This window comes from Pelophylax lessonae (genome assembly GCF_965119305.1).
Source record: "Pelophylax lessonae genome assembly, chromosome: 12".
In the NCBI taxonomy this organism is placed as follows: Eukaryota; Metazoa; Chordata; class Amphibia; order Anura; family Ranidae; genus Pelophylax; species Pelophylax lessonae.
This window is the reverse complement of record NC_138779.1, coordinates 136069189-136094708: the sequence shown is the minus strand read 5'-3', so window position 1 is coordinate 136094708 and position 25520 is coordinate 136069189. Positions and strand designations below refer to the sequence as shown.

Here is a 25520-nt window from a genome sequence, read left to right as displayed (position 1 = left end):
TATTGGCCAATAAAAAAAAGCCAAAGCTTAAAAATGCTGTATAAAAACATGCACCAAATCACACATAAAAATGCTCAAAGACGCTAAACTCAGGTGTGAATGCAGCCTTACTTCTCTGCCTAATTATCTTCATTTGCATGAATACCATATAACTACCACACCAATAATGCAGTATAATAAATTGTTCCGCTAGTAGATGTACAACAATTCCTGTATGTAGGAGACTATGGGGTCTGTTCATCTGTTTTCACCCCAGATTCACACATTTTTCTAAGGGGATCTTATGTGAATCTTGGCTGAAAACATTAATAAACACACCTCTATGCATTTCATTTATATTGGCTATTGCATGCTTTACAGTTTATGGTCATGTGATCATGGCTTCACATAATTATTTAAATTTACTATCAATGAGCACTGATGTCACCCTCAGTGTAGCCTGCACTAAAATAGTTATCTTCATCCCCACTTCTTCACTGTGTGGCCATGGCTCGGTCCTGTAACTTGTGCACACTTGCTCTGCTACTCCTTTTATTCCTATGGATAGTTTGTAACTTGTCTGGATAGCTGGGGGCTGCTAAAAGTATATGTACCCTAACGATGAGCAAATCTTTTGATCTGTTAATGATACCACTGAAATTGTTTTGTTCTGTACCTGTTAATCCTACAAATGTTAAGGGGATGAGGAGAGATGGAAGGTGTAATGTAGTTCAAATCAGAAGCAGGTAGCCTAGGGTAACAACACTGCTCCTAATATATAACATTTTTGTTCCTGGGTTTAGATGCACTTTAAACAAAGCAAATGACAATCATCACTAGTACACTTGAAGATGCTTCTCCTTGCTTTTATTTGTATTAGTAGTTTGATTTGGTCACAGGACAGCACAAATAAATACATGTAGCAATGTAGTACGCGCGCACTCTCTCTGGCAGGGTGGAAAGGTATCTCGTTTGTCTGGAATAGGCGAGAGACTCTACTTCTTGGGGGCAGCTCCAATAGCTGCCTTCTCTTCACGAGTGATTGGGATAGAGCGTTCAGGGACATCAGCCAGTCTTCTGGGTCCACTCACTGTCAGCACTCCATCTGGGGACAAGGATGAAGTGATGGATAGAGGATCAACATCCAGTGGGATTTTATATCTTCTCTGGAAGTCTCTGGAAACATAACCATGCTCATCCTGGAAAAAAAATATCCCTAATTAGTTTTAGTCCAAAACACATTTTCTATTATGTTTTTTGCTTTGATCAAGTATCTGTAATTCTATGAATTCAACTTTATATTACATCAAGTAGACATGTAGATACGTACTCAAGTTGTAAAAAGACACGTGTCCATTCAGTTAAACCAAAAGGAAAGATTGAATAAAGAAAAAAAAAACTCATTTCATAGGGACCCTAAACCCATAGCTAATTTGGAGCATGGCCGCAAAGTCCTATCCCTGCACATGTTGATGTTTCCCCAATATCCCACCCTCAGCACACATATTGGTCTTTCCCATGCATCCCACCACCAGCACAAAAATTGGTCTTTCCTATGTATTTCACCACAAACACACAAATTGGTCTTTCCCATGTATCCCACCACCAACACACCCATTTGTCTTTCCCATGTGTCCTACCACCAGCAGTAATATTAGTCTTTTCCATGTATCCAACCATCAGCACACACACACACGCATTGGTCTTTCCCATGTATGCTACCACCACCAGCAATATTGGTCTTTCCCATGTATCCCACCACCAACACACATATTGGTCTTTCCCATGTATTCCACCAACACACGCATTGGTCTCTCCCATGTATCCTACCACCAGCAGTAATATTGGTCTTTTCCATGTATCCAACCACCAGCACAAACATTGGTCTTTCCCATGTATCCCACCACCAACATACGCATTGGTCTTTTCCATGTATCCTACCACCACCAGCAATATTGGTGTTTCCTATGTATCCAGCCACCAGCACACACATTGATCTTTACCATGTATCCTACAACCAGCAGCGATATTGGTCTTTTCCATGTATCCTACCACCAGCAGCGATATTGGTCTTTCCCATGCATCCCACCACCAGCATGCACATTGGTCTTTCCCATGCATCCCACCACCAGCATGCACATTGGTCTTTCCCATATATCCCACCGCCAACACACACATTTGTCTTTACCCAACATCCCACCCCTAGCACACACATTGGTTTTTCCCCTATATCCTGCCACCAGTATGCATATTGGTCTTTCATCTGTAACCCACCACCAGCACACATATTGGTCTTTACCCTGGATCCCACCCCAGCACAGACATTGGTCTTTTCTCTGCATCCCACACTTTGGTCTTTACCCTGCATCCCACCAACAGCATGCACATTGGTCTTTCACCTGTAACCCACCACCAACACATACATCGATCTTTATTCTGTATCCCACTACCAGCACACACATTGGTCTTTCCCCTTTATCCTGACCCCAGTACACACATTGGCTTTCCTTTGTATCCCACCCCTAAGCCTCACACTATACATCCCAGTATCCATGACATCAGTAAGATGGCCCCTCTAGTGCACAGAACTGTCCCTTCTTTAACATGTATAGTATAAAATAGAGATTATTGCGCACATTTAGCTCTTCACCTTCAGTAAGTATTCTCCAATCTCCTTGAAGATTGTTAGTTTAGATAACACCATTCATTAACCTGCAGAGGGCATTAGAGGATGGCACCAAATCATATTCAGGTAAATGGAGTTATGAATATGGGGTTCTGAAAATGGAAAAGTATCAACACCGAGTTTCCTGTACCTTATTCAGCCATATGTGATGTGATAATGTCACTATAATACTGGAGCTTGTTACATCCCATGTTAAATTATTATTGATGCTTCAACTCATATATTCCATATTTGTTTAGCCAATTTGGAATCAGTGCAGAGCTGACTCTGGTGAAGCCACTATCAGACCAATGTTGCTGAAGCCTTGCACAAAACATTTACACCAAATATTATAAAGCGCTATGCATTACTAGTGCCTACTAGTTGCTAGCATGACTTTATTTCTCAATATGTACATGTTTACTGTGTATATATCACGCAGTGGAGTTGCAGCACACTAATTTGTTGGTTTCATATATATTTCCCATCTGTAGCGTGGTATTTTCCCCCTAAGCAAGTATACTGGTGCTATTGTGTGGTTCATACAGTAGTCTAAATGTCCTACATAGGTATGCGCATCCTTTTGCATTAGGGTGTGCCCCCCTAAGCACAAAAACACGTGTGTGTGTGTGTGTGTGTGTGTATATATATATATATATATATATATATATATATATATATATACACACACACACATTAATGCAAGCCTCAGGATGCTGTATGCGGGACACTAGAGGTACACTGCAGCCGGGAGAGAAAGTCAAGGGAAGCTATGCTCTTGGGGACATAGATGGGTGCAGAGATGGGGGTTAACCCAAGTGCTACCTTGGCACTGCCTCTGAATAAGGGTGTGCCTTGGCACACCCTCTGCGCACGCCTATGATATCCTATAATGAGTATATTGTAGAGCTGCTATATTTGAATGGCTTAGACTGCACAGAAAGAGATTACTTTAGCACTCCTTAGCACCTAAAAGGGAACTGGTCTAGTTAAATATATGCAACAACTAACCATTTTTTGGTGGTGCATGCTTCAGAGATGGCATCACGCAGTGAGTCACTACCATGAAGCAAGCAATTTCATAGCAGGTGTCTCTACTCCTGATATACACTTTCTTACTCCAGGTAACTAACTTGCCAAGTAATAGAGAAAAGATAATGATGATAGCCCCAGAAGACGACCTTTCAAAATTAAGTGGCACCACCCACTGTTGGTCCTACATAGCCCTACACACAGACATGGACAGACAGACTGGACTGGAGATAAGTGAGATTGCTGACATGACAGAAGTGATAGTGAAGAGTAATCCTTGTCCAAGGGCCCAGGAAGACCATTTAGAATTGTAGAACACAAATTGTGGTAATGTTTGTGGCAATAAAGTTTATAGAGCTGCAATTTACCTGACGCTCCTCGTGCTTTCCATGGATTTCAACAAAGTCTCCTGACACTTTAACTTTCAGCTCTTCAGGTGAGAAATGTTTTACATCAAGGTTAATAGAGAACTTATCCTTCTCTAGTCTCATCTAAGGGAAAAAAAAACATGTTTTAATCAGCTTTCATGAGTCTGCTTACATTCATGGTCAGACCCCCAATAAATTCTTACTGTATGTGCTAAATATTTTGTATCCACATTTATATTGCAAGAGTGGTTAACAACCTATGAGAAGTGGAAACCTACATCATTTTTTTCTGTACGTAAAAAACAGTACGCTTATAGTCGGGATAACAACGTCTGCTGCACAGTGATTTTATCATACTGTAATTATACCATTTCCGTTTATAATTTTGCTTTATGTTTAGACTTTGCTGGTCCTTTTTATTAAATATGTGAATATATTTATTCTTCAAGTCTTGCTTCTCCCATTTAGAATAAAATGTGCTAGAGGCAGGGCCCTTCTACCATTTGCTATGTAAATTGCTAAAATATGTACAGTGTAAACTGCTACAAAATACATTATATATCATATTTATAATTATTATAAATATTTATAAATATAGAATAGTATATTATAATATAAATCATTATGTTTATATAAATGCGAGTATAGGTTTTTAGTGCTAATTAAGGTAAATAGATGGTATGTTGCTTCTTTTTATATTTTCTTTAATAATTTTTTATGTATTTAATTATTTTTATTTTCTAATAGGCAGGTAAATATTTATTAAAGCATAATAATATTTAGAATAAAAAAAAGAATAATATTTAGCATAATTGTAGCCAGCAGATAAAGCTTTTTTATGTTTTTTTTTATGTTTTCATCAGTCTCATTTGACCCTTTCTTGTGAAAAGCCTGTTGTTTAAAAAGTTCAACAGCTTAACCCCTTGCCATCAGCGGGAACTGGCCCTTTAAGTGAGCTGTGTCGCTAGAGGCCGGTGAGAGAAGCTCCAGTTAATTTGTTCACTGTGATTGGCTACTGTGATGATGTAATCGGGAACCCATCCTACCAGCTCCCGATTGTTGGTAGTTGACTTTGAGCTGTTGGTGACAGCTCAGTCACAGCTCTGAGAGCACCAGTGGACCATGCTCCAGGACAATAAAGAGGCCCATATATGCAGGCAGCTGGGCATTAAGGCAAACCTGCCATGCTGTTGCATATATTGTATATGATGCTATCATAAAGAGGTTAAGCTGAAATCGATGTGAATAATTCTTTGCAGTGACACATCACTTATTGGATGGCTAAATCCAAGGTTTCAATCAAACAAAGGGAGCCTCAAGGCAGGCTGGTACTGTGCTGTCCCTTTAGAAAGCCCATGATACTCTGGAAATCCTTTGTCATGTGTTCAATATATATCAGTTTAATAATATCATCCACAACATCTGCTGTACATAAAAAGGTTTGTGCTTTGTAATAGGAACCAATAGGTCAGATTTTTGTAATAAGAACCAAAAGTCAGATTTTTTGTTTTGCCCTTTCAGAGGTCAGTAGATGAAAACATGGCATTGTTATAAAGAGGGTATTATACTGGAAATATGAAATCCCAGAGTATTGTTGTTTGCACAACAGTATTGTCATGATTACATGAATTGCTATCTTTGTAAGACAGTGATTACATGGCAAGAGAACAAGAATTCTCTATTATGCGGTAACTGAATAGGGGCTACTGCTTACATAACCTCATTCATAACTGTTGGAATAAAGCTAAACCACAGGTTTATGTTGAAAGTTTTAATACAATATTTTGTTTGTCTGTGAATGAGAACATACTGAGTGCAAAGAGAGCCAGGTAACTAGTATTCTTAGAAGGAAATCAGCAATGACAGTCCCTGTATTTCTTTCAGTACAGGTTTCCTTAAAGTAGGACTATAGGCAAAATATTTTTCGTTTTGGAAAGAGTAAGGGAGGGTTATAATTCCTCCATCTGTGTCCCATTGGGGAGATTCCCAAACACTTCCTGTCTCACAGCCAAGACAGGAAGTATGAGAAAATCCATTCCAAAGTGAGAGAATCCCAGCAATAAAAACCTGACACGTGTTCTAATCCTTCTCCACGCTACTCTAAAGAAAGGTTTTGCAGTTAGTTATTATTTAGCAGTTGTTTGTTGCATAATTTAGTGTAATGATTGCAAACTGTACTCTTAATTTTAAAAGAGAAGTATGGCTTAAGTTTTTTTGTTCATACCTCTCTTCTGGGTCACAGGAGTGCATTTATCTTTGCTCTCCTGTAACCCAGAGACAGCTGACAGCCAGCTATTGCTGGCTGTCAGCTGACGTAACAAAGACGCTCTAGGTTTTGAAAGGATCCCGATCATATTGTCAGGATCCACCCAGCTGTCTGCTTGATAGCTGGCTCAGCTCTCGGCCAGCTGTGCCTGCCCTCTCACCATCCTGGTGCTCCAGTGAGTGCTGGAGGGGTAAAGTGGAGAGCAGTGACTGAAAGTCAATGCTCTCTGCTCCAAGAAGACAGAGAAGTGATCGATCAAAGTTTATATGTTCACTCAGTTCTTGATCTTAGAGTTGACATGGTACAGCTGCAGCATCACCCCAATGCTGCAGCGTAGAGGTGAGTAGATATTTTTGATTGTTTTTTATTTCCATACTTCTTTAACATTTAGATAATGCTTTGTGTCAATATCCATGTGTATTTTTATTTTTATTTTTTTATAAAGAGGGGAAGAGGTTTAAAACCCCTTCCATTTATGTTTAGCTGACTATATCCCATTTGGGGGCTTTTCCTTCATTTTCTGTTCCAGGGAAAACAGGAATTTAAGGGAAATCTTTACATATTGTCATCACAACAGGTGTCCCCACTAGAAGATTTTACCCTTGTTCTAGTGGCAACTGTAAAAGTTTGAAATTCACATTATTTTTTTACTTTGTGCCGATGGTCACCAGGACAAATGGAGAGGGTGGTTCTCTCTATGGGGACATTTAGAGCAATAAAAAAAAAACGAGCTGAGGTTTAAATCCCTCACCATTCTATTTCCTTTTTATAAAAAAGGTTTAGGATATACATACTCTTTGGTTTAACAGTAAGTCCATACAAAAATAAAATTTTAGTGTGTTAATAATATCACCCAAATCATTTTTTTGTGAAGGACTCGAACACCAAGATCTCAGCATCTGGGTTCCCAAATTCCTCTACTTATCTCATCCTTTTCAGACTCAGCTGTTTAATATTATGAAGAATGCAGAAGGACGTAGACTCCAGGATAGGGGCAGTAGCTGGTAGCTCCCAATGCTCCAATCCCCAGCAGGTATAGGGAGCCAGGAAGTGTTTCAGACTACCATTGTCCTCCCATAATTTAAACCTTAGTTTTAAAGCGGTAGTATACCGATTTTTGTGACTTTTACCTACAGGTAAGCCTATAATAAGGCTTACCTGTAGGTACAATTAATATCTCCTAAACCTACACGGTTTAGGAGATATTTGCACTGCATGCAGCCGCTGACCTTCAGAGTTCCTTGCCAGGAAGTTGCCGGAAAGTTAATCCCGTGCGCATGCGAGTGACGTCATCGCGGCTCCGGCCACTCACAGCGCCGGAGCCGACGAACCCGGAAGAGACGCCAAGGGATCATGTCCGCTCCCACAGCGGTGTCCGGGGGTCCGTGTCAGGGCTTCGTTCTAAGGTAACTATTTCATAATTAGCTAGTATGTGATGCATACTAGCTCATTATGCCTTTGTCTTGCAGGGTTTTTTTTTTGTTTTTTTTTTTTAGTATACTTCCGCTTTAAACAGTCCTTTTAAACATTAAACTGTGAGTTATTTATGGACTAAAATAGATACTGGAAGCCTTCCCTAAAGTGAAATTACAAACACATGGTAAAGGCTTATTCATTTGCAGTCCTGCTCATTGATAAACATTATAGCTTACAAAGGTTAGTTTGGCCTACATAGAAAATATTTTTATAAAATGGTCCATTTCTTTTCTGTTTAAGCAATACATTTAACAAATGCAGCTATGGGCTTTTATATGCAACTAAACTATCCCCATATTCTAACCTGTAAATAAAATAGTTATTTGCCTCTAAGGCTGGGTTCACACTTATGCCAATTGAATTTGCATGACAAGAGAGTGTGACGGACTCTCAATGGAGCTGGTTCACATATCTCCGGAACGGCCGCGTTCCGCACTGGAAAAGGGTCCTGTGAGTCTTTGGCTCCGTTTCAGGTCTGAATTCAGGCAAAAAGTCAGACCTTATTGCCACCTGAATGGCAGAACAGGGACACATCGGACCCCCTGCTGCGAGCCACAGCTGGAGTGAACCAGGCCTAAAAGTTTTTAGGGGTTTTTTTTAATTTTAGGGTCCATGCTAGGGAGCTCAGTCACCCTATTTTTTTTTTTTTTTTACAACTCCCAAAATCTTAAAATCTCTCTACTGGAGTTCCTGATGCCAACACCCCCCCCCCCCCCTAAGTTGTTGTGCGTCAGGTGGTAAAGTTGGGTGTAACTGGGAATTTAGGTGCAGAAGTTTTTCCATGAGAGTTGCTCTACAGATATAAAAAGCAAACGGGGATTGAACTCTCAAATATACATATCAGTTCTCAGTAAATATATCCTTCAAATACAATTTTGTGCAATGCACCAAGACAGTCATTCTGCCTGGAAGATATTATTATTATTGTTAGCAGGCATCAAAGACGTGAAAGTGGAGATAATTACATAATATTCCCATAACATGGCTGTACTGTGTGTGATGTGAACTTTCCTAATCAGTGAAGATGAATTGACACAAGAAGTATTTTAGGAAGTGTTGTTGACATACAGTGTAACATTATACACACATTGGGCAATATGATGTAATGTGATCCATGCACATTAATAAGGGACTTTCTTGGCAACAACTGATTTAGGACTGTATGATAGCTCAGCAATGTTCCCCTCTGCGAACACAGGACCAAAACAAACGTATTATATTATCAGAAAATACATATAGAGGGTAAATAGGAGTATTTTAAAGCAGAAAATATGTTATACAATGTCTAATCATAATAAAAGAAATAAGGCGACAGGTTAATCTGTAAAATTGAAAAATGAGTCTGTTAAATTCCAATTCCGTCATTACATAATGTAAGAGTAATGATGATGTCTACATAATGTAAGAGGAATGATGATGTCTACATAATGTAAGAGTAATGATGATGTCTACATAATGTAAGAGGAATGATGATGTCTACATAATGTAAGAGGAATGATGATGTCCAATTTCCAGTAACGCTTAGTACCGATCTGACTTCAGCATTTGCTGTCAGTTACTGCACCATATACTGTACTATACAATGATTGCTATTGCAATTTTATTTGAAATGTACAAAATCAGCTGTTACTTTAATTTATCTAAAATCCCACTATTAATCCTTATTGCAGCATTTGATAAGTACAGAAAAGTAACAATTTGTCATTGTCAATATTCATTTTACTGTCATTTTTGAATCATCAAATATTCACTATTTATAAAGTCTTGCAGGTTTAGTAAATTTCAAAATCAATATAGAATGTATACAGTATAACTGTTATGTTGGTAGCATATGGTTTCAAATTGGTAAAAGTGCTCATTCTGTACCCTTGTTCCTTTACAGCCCACTTGTTGCCTCCTTCTCTTCAGAATAGGCAATTTGTAGAATTATCCACATATGTTATATTTCAGAACCTGATTACAAATTGTTTGTGCTTCTTTGCATAGATACTCAATGCTTTGGAAATTAAAGAGATGTAAACTTAGTTCCAAAAGGCTGCAATGAAAACTGCTACTTTTTAACACTACATATATAACTTTACTTATAAATACAGTGTAGCTTCTAACCCAACACATTCAGTAGGCACACAATTTGGGATTACCTCTGACAAGCCACTTTCGATCCAGGATGGCAGTCTGAGAAATGGATATTTGAAGTAGAATGGGGACAGTACTGAAGATGGAAACAAGTCAGCATCTTGGAGGTGCTCCCCAAAAAACTGTTCAAAGATCCTGTTTGGTCCAAACAAGGAGTAAAATTGGCGGCGAAACCAGGGGTGTTGGATAGTTATGTCCATCTTCTTCTGGCTTCCAATGACAACTGTCAGAGAGAGAGAACAACTCAATGTTGGAACTATCCAACAAACCAAATGGTCTTTTATACAAAGTGGCCAACCTTGGGCCCCTCCCTAGTACCCCAACATTGAACTTTCTGGAAAAGAGTTGTCAGATGGCTTAATTATGCCACCACGCTTGTCTGCTCCCATTCAGTAGTTAGATGTAGGATATAAGCAGTGACACATCCTCTATTCAGTCAGCATCCCATTGGATCAGCAAGAAGAGGTTCTCATTATGTCTGTGCCCTCTGTCTCAGTGTTTTGCACATTGGATTAACAGACAGGGGGATCATTTCAGCCACTGTTCTGTAACATGACAAGGGATGAGTTCATTTTCAGATCTGACAGCAGATAGTGTGATCCCAGCTTGCTGCAGACAGAGAGTAGCTTATTCATTCCATTACAGTTGTGAATATCTCAGCACTGGCCCTATTTCCCTTCTGTGGGTATACAGTGGGCTGGGGACTGTTATTTATTCATAATGCATTGTTGGCCACCTCTGGTTTCCCTGGGGATTCATTCTGTATATTCTGCATACATTACTTGGGATTTTGTTCTTCTTATAATTAGTGGCATGTTTTTTCCAGAATATTAGTACAGTCAAAACAGAACCAAATCTGAACTATAGAATATGGAATTGGTAATGTCAAACTAAAGCTTAGCTGAGAATACTATTGTATGACGTCCATTAAAGAAAACCTGTATTGATAAATGTAGGCTGCCCATTGCTAACCTCCTTCTGAAAAGGCTAGTTGCCTGGCTGTCTTTAGCTGCGGTCACAGCCACAAAACAAGCATGCCGCATGTGAAAATAAGTGACATTAGAATTCCTGATCTACATTCTTGCACAATTTATAGCATACCATAATGGAGATGTATAAATGTGATAAGCACTATATTTTAGAGCCTATGATTATATATTGGTGATGAGGTTGAAAGGAGTAGCAGACAATGATAAGAGAAGTGATGCTATCTTCTGATAGCCAACCTATACTGCTAATTTAAATAGGCAACCCCTATATTTATTAAAGCAGAACTAAACCCATCAGTTTTTTTTAAATAGAGTTTTTATAACCAGGTAACAGAGGATGCATATAGTATGAAATTCAATACACGAAAGTAGCCATGATAATGCAAACATACAAGGGAAGTAACATTTGCCAGTGCAGAAAAAAGTTTACATTTTACACATGCGAGAAGCAACCCATGGTTTCTCAGCAATGCACCTCGGAGCCAGGTAAGAAAACCCATCAGTTTAACTATTTCCCAAAACGGTTTCTTTCAAGGCATGCCAGTAACGATAACTGATCACATGTGCAGCACCATTGCAAGTGCAGATAAAATGGACACCAATATGGCAGCTTCCTTGGTTGTAAAGTATAAGAGGGTTTAGTTCTGCTCTAAATGATGTATCGCATTGAGTCAGCTTTAGGGTGATCCCTAAGATGAACTTTTGAGCACACCTGATGTTTCTGATTATTTTGGTTTAAGGCCTGGTACACACCAAAACCAAATGTGAGAAAGGTGCATTCCATGCATGTTTCCTGCACCACAGGTAAACGCACTGCATTCATGTGCCAATGATATCTGGGGCGGCACAGTGGTGTAGTGGTTAGCACATTCACCTAGCAGCAAGAGAGTCGCTGGTTCCCAACCACGACACTATCTGCCTGGAGTTTGCATGTTCTCCCTGTGCCTGCGTGGGTTTCCTCCGGACACTCCGGTTTCCTCCAACACTCCAAAGACATGCTGGTAGGTTAATTGGATCCTGTATAAAAAAATGGCCCTACTGTGAGTTAGGGACCTTAGATTGTAAGCTCATTGAGAGTAGGGACTGATGTGAATGTGCAATGTATATGTAAAGTGCTGCGTAAATTGACAGCGCTATATAAGTACCTGAAATAAATAAAAAAATAAATGATATGATAATGGCACCTAAAACACAGATTGCATGCAGTTTGGTGCAGTGCATTCTGATAAAGTAGTGCTTGCATTACTTTTTCCACGATCCACTTATTTTTTCAGCCTATTCAAATGAACGGGCTGCAGAACTAGACCACACAGGAACACGCTGAACTTTCATGGGATTGCGTGCATTCAGGTGTGATCCAGCCCTGAAGGTGGAAAATAACAGGAAAGGGAGATAACAACATAAAACTAATAAACATCTCCATACTAAAATCAGACCTATATTGCTATGTCAACTTAAAGGAGCGGGGAACATATCTGTATAGTAAAACACCTACTGCAGAATATCACATAGAACACCCATCACTTCCTTCCCTCCTTGCAGAGATTAAACTGTTTGGTGTAGCATGCAGGCAAAACTGGGTTTTCTATCAACACTTCGCAGGTGCAATGCCAGGCTCCTGCAGACTGCCAGTACGGTTGGCTGCCTGTACCTCCCATACAGTTACTGAAGAGCAAAAAGTGTCAATGAACTACAAGTGTGCTCACTAGCACCCTTGCAGTTCATTGAAAACTACAGGTCATCTGCCGTTGTGGCAGACAGGACTTGTAGTTCATTCTTTCACAGATGTGTGTGAATGAATGATGTGACTGTGTGGGCGGAGCCCCTCACAGCTGCGCATTTTTTAAATTGTGACAGTGGGTGCCCCCACTCAAATCAAAATATTGATTTGATACACAATATTTATGATACTGTTTAACATAAAAAATTGCAACTGCCACCATTTTATTCTACAGGGTCTCTGCTTTCAGAAACAATATAATGTTATGTGGTTTAAAGTGGGTTTTCATGTTAAAAAAAGTGTTTTTTTTTAATCAAATAACTGAAAGGCCATTTTCCTGCAATAAAAGAGCTACTGTATTATATTCCTGTCTCCTGCCATGGCCCCATTCCAAAGCTACAGCCTTTCTCAGACACTTCAGCATTCAACACTTAAAGGAATGTTGGATGCGTATGTCCCCCTACTGTGGGATGTAGTTTGATCCTCCAATCCCCATGTCCATACAGGACCCGGAGTGACATATTGGTCAGAGGATGTAACTATAAAACGTAGTGGGGGACATGGGCATCCAACACTCCCAAAACTGTCTCAAGTTTTGAAAGTAACATACATTTAACCCCCTGAAGGTAAAATTCATATAGAAACCATTTTAGCAATAAGTCTAGATCTACGTGATTATGCGCACACGGTTTTGGCGGCGCACATGCGCTGCTGGAGCCATGCTTTTACTGTGATTAGACACAGCGGGAGGCAGACCACGGGGGGAGCGGGCTCAATCGCCGCCGGCCTCCCACAATCTTCAGAGAAATTGACAGGAGAGCTGTCGGGTATGTAAACAATGCAAAACGGCTCTTCTGTCAGAGAGGCAGGTCATCATTGCAATTAAAGAGCCTGACTTGGTGTACAAGCTAATGGACAAGAGCCATGGGTATACGTATTATATGCTCTGTATATGGACAAATTGTTACATAATTTTACACACTTTCACATTTTCTAAACACAAACATTTCTCAGTCCCTGTGTGGCTAGTTATAAAAATAGGTAAGTAAGCTCTGAAGAAGAGGGGTCACCCTCGAAACGCGCCAGATTCATATGGAGATTTACATCCCACAACTGTTTATAACCAGTAGATCATAATGTATGGACATTTGGTGGATATATATGTAGCAGAATTCCCAGCATAGGTTCTGGCTGTGGGTCCCCCTGGATCACCGGGTGCAACAAAAGTACCTTTGAACATGTTTCTCCAAGTGTGAGCACTGAGACAAAATCCAGTCCAGTATCTTTGGGTTTTTAGGTTTATTTAGGAACTTGGATGGGAGAAGGGATGAGTGGGATACTCTAACAACTGAACTATGCACAATTAGGCAGGAACTCTGGAAAATGCTGCTTGATGCTGGTTAACGCTGGCCGGATGCCTGTTAACGCTGACTTGACGCTGGTTAACATGAGCTGAATACCTGTTAACGCTGACTTGACACTATGACTTTGCCTTTGACTAACGAAGTCCCTTTTAGCTCCCTGAGGTACTACTTCCTGAGGTAGCTGACCGTACACGTTGCACGTTGACTGTACTGCTGAACACTTCAGTGCCTACACTGGTGGCCCCTTTCACTTCCCTATCCTCAGGGCATTAAGACTTGGCACCCCCTTTCACTGCCACAACTGCTGGTTAGCTGGCTCCTGGATCCCCTTGACCTTCTGAAGTGGTCCCTTTTCCTAGGCAGAACCCTGGGCAGATCTTGAGTACTCACGATACTGTTTTTCCTGAAGATTTCTGCCCAGCAGTTCCACTCGGCCAGCAACACTCTGGATCCCTCTCTGCAGCTCAGTTCAACCTCTGGTCCCCTTAAGCCGACTGCCTGGACCACCTTCACTCTCTGACAGGAGGAGAGACGGCCATCACCTCCTCCTGGGATTGGTGCTCCCACCAAAAGACGCTCTATCACATGCTCTCCACAGATTTATATCCAATCCCAGGGTGCATTGCGGTAGACCCCGCCCACTGAGACAGTCATAAACCCTGGTGTGCTATTGGCTAGGTTTCCTCCATTGACCAACAAGATCCCTCATTGGACACAGCGGGGAGACTCACCAGACTCAATAGGCACACCTGAAAACACGTGAGAGCTAGCTAACAATTCAGGCCCTCCTGATAAGCAGACAGGGCCACATATACATTTTCCTAGCACCTACCTAGGAGGTTGTTACATCTATCTATCTATCTATATATATATATATATATATATATATATATATTTTTTTTTTTTTTTTTTTTTTTTATCATGCTTGAATAAGTCATCTCCTTTGTGAGTATGATGTACAGAATTTCTTTTTTTATAATAAATAGTTGCAAAGGTAATGCGCTAGGCTGGTGCTCCCTCTGTATTCTTTTTGTTTTTAGAGCCTATTTGGGTTTCCTGTTTGGGTGGCAGCACAGCCGAAATAGCGGCCAGACGAGAGGAGTCGCTCTTCTATAGATCAAGCCGCGTAGCAACTCTCAATCGCAGGAGCATTTATTTCTTCCTTCATAAAAATAGGTAATGCTGGGTGCACTGTATGGACTTGATAATGGCATGATAATGACACTTGGACGTCTATTCATCTACACATTGATCATCTGGTGACATTGCCGCCTGCTACTTTTACAAATAAAGGCAGTCGACTAGTTATCATCTGACACTTGCCTGTTTGTCCTCAAGGAATGTGCTGTGGGTACAGAAATAAACAAGCACGTGCAATAGAGGAGACATTGTTTTCTTGTGTGAGACTTGTGTGCCATTTGGCCAAGAATCCATTCTTTCAGTCTATTAACTCTTCTGTAGTGGAGCTAGTATTACTGTATATGTAATATCTGATAAACAAGCATATTCAGAGCCCATTCAGACTAGCGCGACACGACTTTGGGGGGCGACCTGTGAAGTTGCGTGCACCGCTGTGCACTGCGACTTCGGCACGACTTGCAGAGACTTCACATAATGGAATGGGAATGGGAGTCTATGTGAATGGGCTCTTAAAGTGACAGTAAACTGAAAAAACTCACAACTGATCCGATTCCAAGTCAAATTGATGAAATTTACCATATTGCTATTTGCCTTATTAAAGTAGCTCTGAACTTTAATTGATATTTTTTTGCCATAGCACTAACAACTTGAATTTTTGGTCTAAGGCCCCTTTCACACGGGCTTTCTGATCCAATCCGCCTGTCAGTTTTTCATGCAGCCCTATGGAGCTGAGGATGTCAGCAGAGACACCTCCGCTGACACTCGCTGCTATCCGATCCTGTCCGTGAAATCCGGGGGAATGGAAACCCTATTTTCCATCCGTCTGGAGGATCGGATCGGATAAGATTGGATGAGAACGGATAGGCCGTCCGTTCTCATCCGATCTCTCATAGAGGACAGCGGGGATCTGACAGCTCCGTCTCCGCACACAGAGCAGAGTCGGAGCTGTCATCCGCCTGCTCAGCGGGGATCGGGGGATCAATCCCCTGCTAAGCAGAACGGACTCCGTCGTGCGCACCGCCCTTGTGAAAGGAGCCTAAAACATATTGTTTTAACCCTTTTTTCACCCTTTCTTTCCATGTCAGCACTGCTTATCTATTTTTCAGAACTTTAAAGTAGTCTCAATGCATGTACTCAACGACAACGTTTGACTGCATGTCACTGTTCAACTCAGCTTTCCTAATACAGATGTCAGTGGGCCATGCTTGTGTAATATATGCTGGCACACCCCCCCTGCAGGCTGCACATGGGGCGCATGTGACAAGTGATAATGCAAGAGCACGAATGGAAGACAGAGACAGAGAGCTGTCCTCTCATAACAGGAAGTACATGAACAAGGATCTTCATTGCAGGGTTATCATATATTGTTTTAATTAAAGTGTTTCTAAACCCAGGACCCTGCATTCACTATATCTGGTCTCCCACAGTACATAGAACATGGAAATACAATTATTTTAGTAAGTATAAGCTGCTTAATACCCTTTCTCATTAGCAGTATATAGCACTCTTGTGACTTCTATCAGTGTCTGCTAAAAACTTGTAGGAGGAGTTTTCATTCTACTCTGAGTGCCCTATGAGGCTGCAGGACCCCTGATCCTCTGTCTGGACAATGCTGATTGGCCCTGTGCTGACCGCATGCACCCTCCCAAGGGAAAAAAAATAAAACTCTAGCAATATACACCAAACTGAGCATGTGCAGAGTGACTCCAAAGGCTCTGTACTATCAGCAGATGGATTGGGGACAGTGGAAGAAGGGGAGGATCAGAGAACACAGGATCAAACAGCCCTAACGCACAATGCAGAATATTAACCCCTTAGGTTCCACAGTGAGTATAACAAGCAGACTTTACTGCATATACAGACTGATTTTATTATTGTGGATTTAGTAACACTTTAGGTTTTATATAGGATGAAAAAATATTTTGATAATACATGATTATGTTAAAGATTACATAATATTTATTTGATTGGGTTTAGATCTACTGTAAATGAGATTATAAATATTGATGCATAACAGAGAGATGGACAGCATATTTTTCTGGCACTGACACTCTCAAAAGTACAGTTATTTAAAAGTTGTTAGTACCTGGGGAGATTAAAATGCTATCCAGATGTAGGTACGGTAAGGCAATTTATAACCTAAGATGACTAAATCTAATGTCTGACTTTTTATGCATGTGTGCTAATATTCAGAGAATAGTAAAAGGGGCAATGGGGAGCCTTGTGCCTCATACATACGCTTTTCCTTTAAAGAAGCTGGGCACCTGCCTGGTAGTGGGGAAAACATGCATTAATGATGGGTCTCAAAGACCATAGTGGTTCACCACTCAATAATGGCTTCACTTGGACATACACTATACAGTGCCTTGCGAAAGTATTCAGCCCCCTTGAACTTTGCGACCTTTTGCCACATTTCAGGCTTCAAACATAAAGATATAAAACTGTAATTTTTTGTGAAGTATCAACAACAAGTGGGACACAATCATGAAGTGGAACGAAATTTATTGGATATTTCAAACTTTTTTAACAAATAAAAAAATGAAAAATTGGGCGTGTAAAATTATTCAGCCCCTTTACTTTCAGTGCAGCAAACTCTCTCCAGAAGTTCAGGGAGGATCTCTGAATGATCCAATGTTGACCTAAATGACTAATGATGATAAATAGAATCCACCTGTGTGTAATCAAGTCTCCGTATAAATGCACCTGCACTGTGATAGACTCAGAGGTCCGTTTAAAGCGCAGAGAGCATCATGAAGAACAAGGAACACACAAGGCAGGTCCGAGCACTGTGCAAGCGATAATATTGAAATGGAAGGAGTATCAGACCACTGCAAATCTACAAAGACCTGGTCGTCCCTCTAAACTTTTACAATCCTGGGAGAAGGAGAAGACTGATCAGAGATGCAGCCAAGAGGCCCATGATCACTCTGGATGAACTGCAGAGATCTACAGCTGAGGTGGGAGACCCTGTCCATAGGACAACAATCAGTCGTATACTGCACAAATCTTGCCTTTATGGAAGAGTGGCAAGAAGAAAGCCATTTCTTAAAGATATCCATAAAAAGTGTCGTTTATAGTTTGCCACAAGCCACCTGGGAGACGCACCAAACATGTGGAAGAAGGTGCTCTGGTCAGATGAAACCAAAATCAAACTTTTTGGCAACAATGCAAAACGTTATGTTTGGCATAAAAGCAACACAGCTCATCACCCTGAACACACCATCCCCCACTGTCAAACATGGTGGTGGCAGCATCATGGTTTGGGCCTGCTTTTCTTCAGGAGGGACAGGGAAGATGGTTAATATCGATGGGAAGATGGATGGAGCCAAATACAGGACCATTCTGGAAGAAAACCTGATGGAGTCTGCAAAATACCAGAGACTGGGACGGAGATTTGTCTTCCAACAAGACAATGACCCAAAACATAAAGCAAAATCTACAATGGAATGGTTCACAAATAAAAATATCCAGGTGTTAGAATGGCCAGACCTGAATCCAATTGAGAATCTGTGGAAAGAACTGAAAACTGCTGTTCACAAACGCTCTCCATCCAACCTCACTGAGCTAGAGCTGTTTTGCAAGGAGGAGTGGGCAAAAATTTCAGTCTCTCGATGTGCAAAACTGATAGAGACATACCCCAAGCGACTTACAGCTGTAATCGCAGCAAAAGGTGGCGCTACAAAGTATTAATTTAAGGGGGCTGAATAATTTTGCACGCCCAATTTTTCAGTTTTTTATTTGTTAAAAAAGTTTGAAATATCCAATACATTTTGTTTCACTTCATGATTGTGTCCCACTTGTTGTTGATTCTTCACAAAAAATTACAGTTTTATATCTTTATGTTTGAAGACTGAAATGTGGCAAAAGGTCGCAAAGTTCAAGAGGGCCGAATACTTTCGCAAGGCTCTGTATTACCAAAAGTATCAGGACATCTGCTTTTACATGCACATGGACTTTAATGGAATCCTAGTCTTAGCCAGTAGGGTTCAATATTGAGTTGGCCAACCCTTTGCAGCTATTACAGCTTCAACTCTTCTGGGAAGGCTGTCCACAAGGTTTAAGAGGAGTGTGCCTATGGGAATGTTTGACCATTCTTCCAGTGTAGCATTTGTGAGGTCAGGCACTGATTTGGACGAGAAGGCCTGGCTCGCAGTCTCCGCTCTAATTCATCCCAAAGGTGTTCTATCGGGTTGAGGTCAGGACTCTGTGTAGGCCAGTCAAGTTCCTCCACCCCAAACTCGCTCATCCATGTCTTATGGACCTTGCTTTGTGCACTGGTCAAAATCATTTGGTGGAGGGGGGATTATGGTGCGGGGTTGTTTTTCAGGGGTTGGGCTTAGCCCTTTAGTTACAATGAAGGGAACTCCTAAGGCATCAGCATACTAAGACATTTTGGACAATTTCATGCTCCCAAATTTGTGCGAACTATTTGGGGATGGCCCCTTTCTGTTCCAACATGGCTGCACACCAGTGCACAAAGCAAGGTCCATTAGGACATGGATGAGGGAGTTTGGAGTGGAGGAACTTGACTGGCCTGCACCTCAACCTGATAGAACACCTTTGGGATGAATTAGAGTGGAGACTGCCAGCCAGGTCTTCTCATCCATTTCTGACCTCACAAATGCGCTTCTGGGTGAATGGTCATACATTCCTATAGACACATTTATAAGCCTTGTGGACAGCCTTCCCAGAAGAGTTGAAGCTGTAATAGCAGGGATGCCATCAAAGTATATGTGCTTGAAAAGACAGGCGCCCCAATACTTTTGGTAATACAATGTTATGTGTGTTGGCTCTTGCACTCTTCTTTACTGCAACAAACAATAACTAGTATGCAACAATTTATATATATTTTATATTTACATGCATTTTAATACATACAAAAAAAAAAATGGAAATTATCAACAACGTACATTAGATCATGGTCCAGGTGGTAGTTACTGCAGTGTACATGATGTTGTATAATTGTATAAAAAGGATGATGCAATGTATTGAAAGCATAAAGCACCCATATAACAATCCCAACATAAAAAGAGCCATAAATAACAATGGTGGGAGTATAAGAATCCCTGAGAATTGGAGAGAAAAAAAAGAACATGTTCTGGAAAATAACTTTTGGCTTTTGAAATCTTGAGCTTTACTTGTTAGGGTTGAGCAGCAAGTTTCTATTTCCTATTTCAGACACTGGTAAATAAAGCCCAAGGAAGGCATGTGGTGGTTAAAAATTACAGCAAGATACGAAAGAAAGAAAGAAAGAAAGAAAGAAAGAAAGAAAGAAAGAAAGAAAGAAAGAAAGAAAGAAAGAAAGAAAGAAAGAAAGAAAGAAAGAAAGAAAGAAAGAAAGAAAGAAAGAAAGAAAGAAAGAAAGAAAGAAAGAAAGAAAGAAAGAAAGAAAGAAAGAAAGAAAGAAAATAAAAAGAAAGGGTAATACAATGGAATTTTTGCATAGTGCACAGATTAACATTTTTTGCATTGCAGTTGCCTACAATATATGCTCCATAGCTTTTAATACCTAGAATACTCTCAGTCAGGATCAGATATCTAAAGCCATCACTGAAATGTCACTATAGGCAGATTAGTCAGAGATGATTTCTGATTGCTATAGGTTATTGCACTTTATACATCGTCATTGTGCGTTACAATATTTTGCTAAATTGGATTTAAATATTATTCAAATCAATATTAGCTGGTCTGTGCCTAGTCTTAAGTCTCAAGGGTGGTTAACACCAGAATTACACAGGAACGTGACCCACGTTCCTGAGCGATTCCTGTGCATATCCCAGCAGTCCTATCATTTGAATGGGCAGCAAAATCGCATTAGAATGCACAAAAAGTACTGCATGCACTACTTTTGAAAAACAGGCAGCACCAATTCGCATAATACTGCTGCACCATGCGATCTAGAGCCCACAACAGCACTGTGTTTGGGATGCCATTAGCAGTGTATTGACACCCGCAGAAAATCGCAAAGGCAGGGTGTTTTGAACACGGTGTGTAAAACGCACACTAAACACGCATCTCCTGCACCATATTCTGGTGCGAACTGGCCCTCAACAGCACAACTTGCTGTATGTGTCTTTTCCAGGAACTTTTAGAAAATGTTCAACATGCATAATGTTTGCTATTGGCCTAAACTATGCATTTTAACATTTTTGAAAAAACTGAAAAAAATGGTTCTGGTAGCAAAATGTTTAAAGTCCAAGTGTAGCCAAATAAAAACCAGAACAATTATCACAAGGGACACAAGCTGTAGTATGGCTTCCATAAATGAAGCAGCTGGGCAGAAAGGGTGGGCATAGTCAGGCTTTCTTGATGAGAGCCAGTGACAGCCCCCTCAGCCACAACAATCCCCCCCCCCCCGCGCCCCGCCGCACCAGAAAACCTTCACTGACAGAAGAGAAATCAGCACAAGGGACACAACCCACTGATCGCACGACCACGTCCCCCTTGCTGACTCTTTTTTTCACCCTAGCTACATGTAGGCTTTAAGCAAGAAATGTGTGTCAAATATTCATATGGCGACCTCTAGATCTTAAAGTTGGTTTAAATCCAAGAAAAAAAATAGTGTACCTTTTGTGAACAGCAAGAAACCAGCCCAATATCTATTGTAGACTAAAGCAGCCCATAGATGATTCGAATTTCCTTCCTTCCAAGAAAAGCACACGGTTCCCCCATCAACACATTCAGTGTCAATTTATTAACTGGGAGGGCTCCAATGCACATGCTAATACTTATACTTCAGATATGGCCATTCATCAATTTACCCATTTCAAAATATGTTTTTTGAGCGGATTCCCTTAATAACCTTGAGAATAGAAAAACAAAATTCACATGTGACCTGGAATCTTATTGCTGCCATTGCTTAATGCTAAAAGGGAGGAACTCAGTGCTAAAGTGACAATTGATTCTATTATTTTCTAGTAAGAAGACACCACTGCAAATAAAAGTAAACCATGGTTCAATGAGAGCATAACTCTGTTAACTCTGGTGCCTAGCGCTAGTCATCCTGCCAGCTGTAAATATGAAGACCCAGAAAACCTGTTTTTTTATTACAGCCTATATATATTAACCTTGGTATGAAGCCATATACCGGTAACTGGATGTCTCACCTTCCTTAAAATAGATGTGAGAATTGTGTAATATCTTACATCTGCCATGCCATCGTTTGTTAACACAACCTTGGAATAGCCATAGGATCATATTTTCTAAAACTGAAACCAGTCCACCTCCGCATGAATGCTTCTTGCAGATTTACCTTATTATCATAAACTGCAGTTTCGAGCAGTTCCAAAATATAAAGCTTCCATCTGTGCCAAATTTTTCAAAGTAGCTCTCTATGCTAGAGACTGAGACAAAATTCCTGAAGACTGTTGTGTCTGATCCATTTACCATTTGGCTTAAATTATCCTAATTCGTGGTATCTTTGAGCCTACAGTGCCTTGAAAAAGTATTTATACCCCATGAAAATTTCCACATTTTGTCATGTTGCAACCAAAACTGTAAATGTGTTTTATTGGGATTTTATATGATAGACCCACACAATATGTTGGCCCATAATTATGAAGTGAAAGAATGATGATAAATGGTTTTCAAATTGTTTTACAAATAAATATCTGAAAAGTGTGGCATGCATTTGTATTCAGCTCTACCAGCTTTGCAGATCTAGAGAGTGACATTTTTGCCAATTCTTCTTTGCAAAATAGCTCAAGCTCTGTCAGATTGGATGGAAAGTATCTGGTAACAGCAATTTTCAAGTCTTACCACAGATTCTCAATTGGATTTAGGTCTGGACTTTAACTGTGCCATTTTAACACATGAATATGCTTTGTAATAAGCCATTCAATTGTAGCTCTGGCTGTATCTTTAGGGTCCTTGTGCTGCTGGATGGGGAATCTCCGTCCCAGTCTTATGTCTTTTTCAGACTCTAACAGGTTTTCTTCTAATATTGTCCTGTATTTGGCTCCATCGATCTTCCCATCAACTCTGACCAGCTTCCCTGTCCCTGCTGAAGAAAAGGATCTCCACAATATGATGCTGCCACCACCATGTTTCACGGTGGTGATGGTGTGTTCAGGGTGATGTGCAATATTAGTTTTCTGCCACAGTTAGCATTTTGGCCAAAAAACGGAAAATTGATATCAAATACTTACCGTAATTTTCCTTTCCTGATGGACTCCATGACAGCATACGTTCGGGTAGGCTCCGCCTCCTCTCCTACCTCATAGGACCCCACTCCCATAAATCTTTGCTCCTTTTCAGCATCAGTGTTCTGTAACTAGCCTACTCAGGAATTGGGAGGGGACTCCTGCTGCCATGGAGTCCATCAGGAAAGGAAAATTACGGTAAGTATTTGATATCAATTTTCCGTTTTCCTGACAGACTCCATGGCAGCATACGTTCGGGAAATAACTCGCTATACACTCCCGGGTGGGAAGATGCTGAACAAAGAAAACTTTAATTGGCACTGTCAACTGACAAGACTTAAACGCCAAAATTAACGGAAGATAAAGCAGCAGGTTCAACACAGTAATGTGTGAGGAAGGTATTCACAGATGACCAAGCGGCTGCTTTGCAGATCACGTCAGGCGCGACGTGTTTAGAAACTGCCCAGGACGTAGCAATGCTTCTGGTAGAATGAGCTGTAATCGCCTCTGGAGGAGCCAAGCCTTTTGCTCTATATGCCCATTGGATAGCCTGAACAATCCATGCAGCCACTGCTCTCGAAGAAGCCCGCATTCCTTTCTTATTCCCATGGAGAAGGACAAACAGGAAATCTGATTGATGGAAGGAGGATGTGGCCTCTAAGTATTGACTTAAAGTGTCGCCCACGTCTAGAGGATGGACTACTGATTCCTCATCTGTTCTGAAGGTAAGAAGAACTATCTCAGAATTTTCGTGGAAGACAAATGTTACTTTAGGGTTTGACCCTAGTATAGGGATCAGGACCACTCTGTCCTGAAAGAAAGTCAGAAAAGGCTCTTTGCAACCTAGATTGTGTATCTCTGAGACCCTCTTAGCAGAGGTGATAGCCACCAGAAATACCGTCTTCAGCGTAAGCTCCTTGATGGACATGGAAGCAACCTCTTTAGAAGCAAAGAAGTCCAAAACCAATGGAAGATCCCATTTCTGGAATCTTGGCTTTCTCTGCGGCCTTAATCTGACTGCACCCTAAAAAAACTGTTGGATCAGTTGATGTCTTGCCCACTGAATTCCGGTGAAAGCAGAGATGGCAGAAACTTGCACCCGGAGAGAACTAACTGAGAGGGATAGATCCAAACCAGACTGCAGGAAACTCAAGATTTGCTGAATAGTAGGAGCGCCTGCTGGACCCAAACTCTGGGCTTGATGACTCATAAATCTTGCCCAGATCCTCTCATAAACCCTGTTGGTACTAGCTCTTCTTGAACTCATAAGAGTAGGAATCACCTCTTCTGGACATCCGAGGGCCTCCAGCCTCTCCCTCTCAAGAACCAGGCCTTGAGGTGTAGACGCTCAGGGCATGGATGAAGAGTTGGACCCTGCGACAGAAGGTCTGGCCTGAGAGGCAGGGGAATCGGATCCCTGAAGCTGAGAAGGGAAAGCAGAGGAAACCAAGGCCTGTTGGGCCAGAAGGGAACTATTGCTATGACCTCCACTTCCTCCATCTTCAGTCTCCGAAGGAATTGGAGTACTATTGGAACCGGTGGAAAGGCATAGGCAGACTGGAAGTTCCATCTGTCTGTGAGGGCATCCACTCCGAAGGCTCGAGGATCCCTGAACCTCGAATAATACTTCCGAAGCTTCTTGTTGTGTGGACTCGCAAAGAGATCCACCTCCGGTGAGATTCCCAGAGACAGAACCCAATTGAACACCTCCTGATGGAGGGACCATTCGTTGTTGTTCAATTGAAATCTGGACAGGAAGTCTGCTTCCGTATTCAACACTCCTGGTACAAAGACCGCCGAGAGATTGGCCAGATGTTGCTGGGCCCAGGACATAATTGGTTCTGTTTCGTGGAGTAGAGACATGCTGCGGGTTCCACCTTGCCTCTTGACGTATGCCACTGCCGTGGTGTTGTCCATCCTGAGTAACACTGAGGCTCCCTGAGTCAGATGGTGAAAAGCCTGAAGGGCTTTGAAGGCGGCTCGTAACTCTAGGATGTTGGATACCACTCCGTGACTGGAGAAATTCCACCTGCCTTGTGCCACTTCCGACAGGCAATGGGCTCCCCAACCGGTACTGCTGGCATCAGAGGTTATCGTCACCCAGGAAATTGGAGCAATTGAGTGGCAGTTGGTTAGATTCGCACGGCGTAACCACCACGGAAGGCACCCCTTCATGAATGGTGTTAGGTAAATGACTTGTGACAAGTTCTCTTTCGTCCATTGATGGAGAAACCCTTTCTGGAA

The 25520-nt window shown here is 41.2% G+C and overlaps 1 protein-coding gene across 1 annotated transcript; it reads right to left on the bottom strand.

Moving 5' to 3' along the window:
- Positions 1-829: 829 nt before the first annotated feature.
- CRYAB (crystallin alpha B) lies at positions 830-10482 on the bottom strand. The gene is made up of 3 exons (XM_082274405.1): positions 9928-10482; positions 4045-4167; positions 830-1178 (listed from the first exon to the last, which is right to left on the bottom strand). The coding sequence occupies exons 1-3, from the start codon at positions 10120-10122 to the stop codon at positions 975-977; spliced, it is 522 nt and encodes a 173-aa protein (XP_082130531.1). The 5' UTR covers positions 10123-10482; the 3' UTR covers positions 830-974.
- Positions 10483-25520: the final 15038 nt, after the last annotated feature.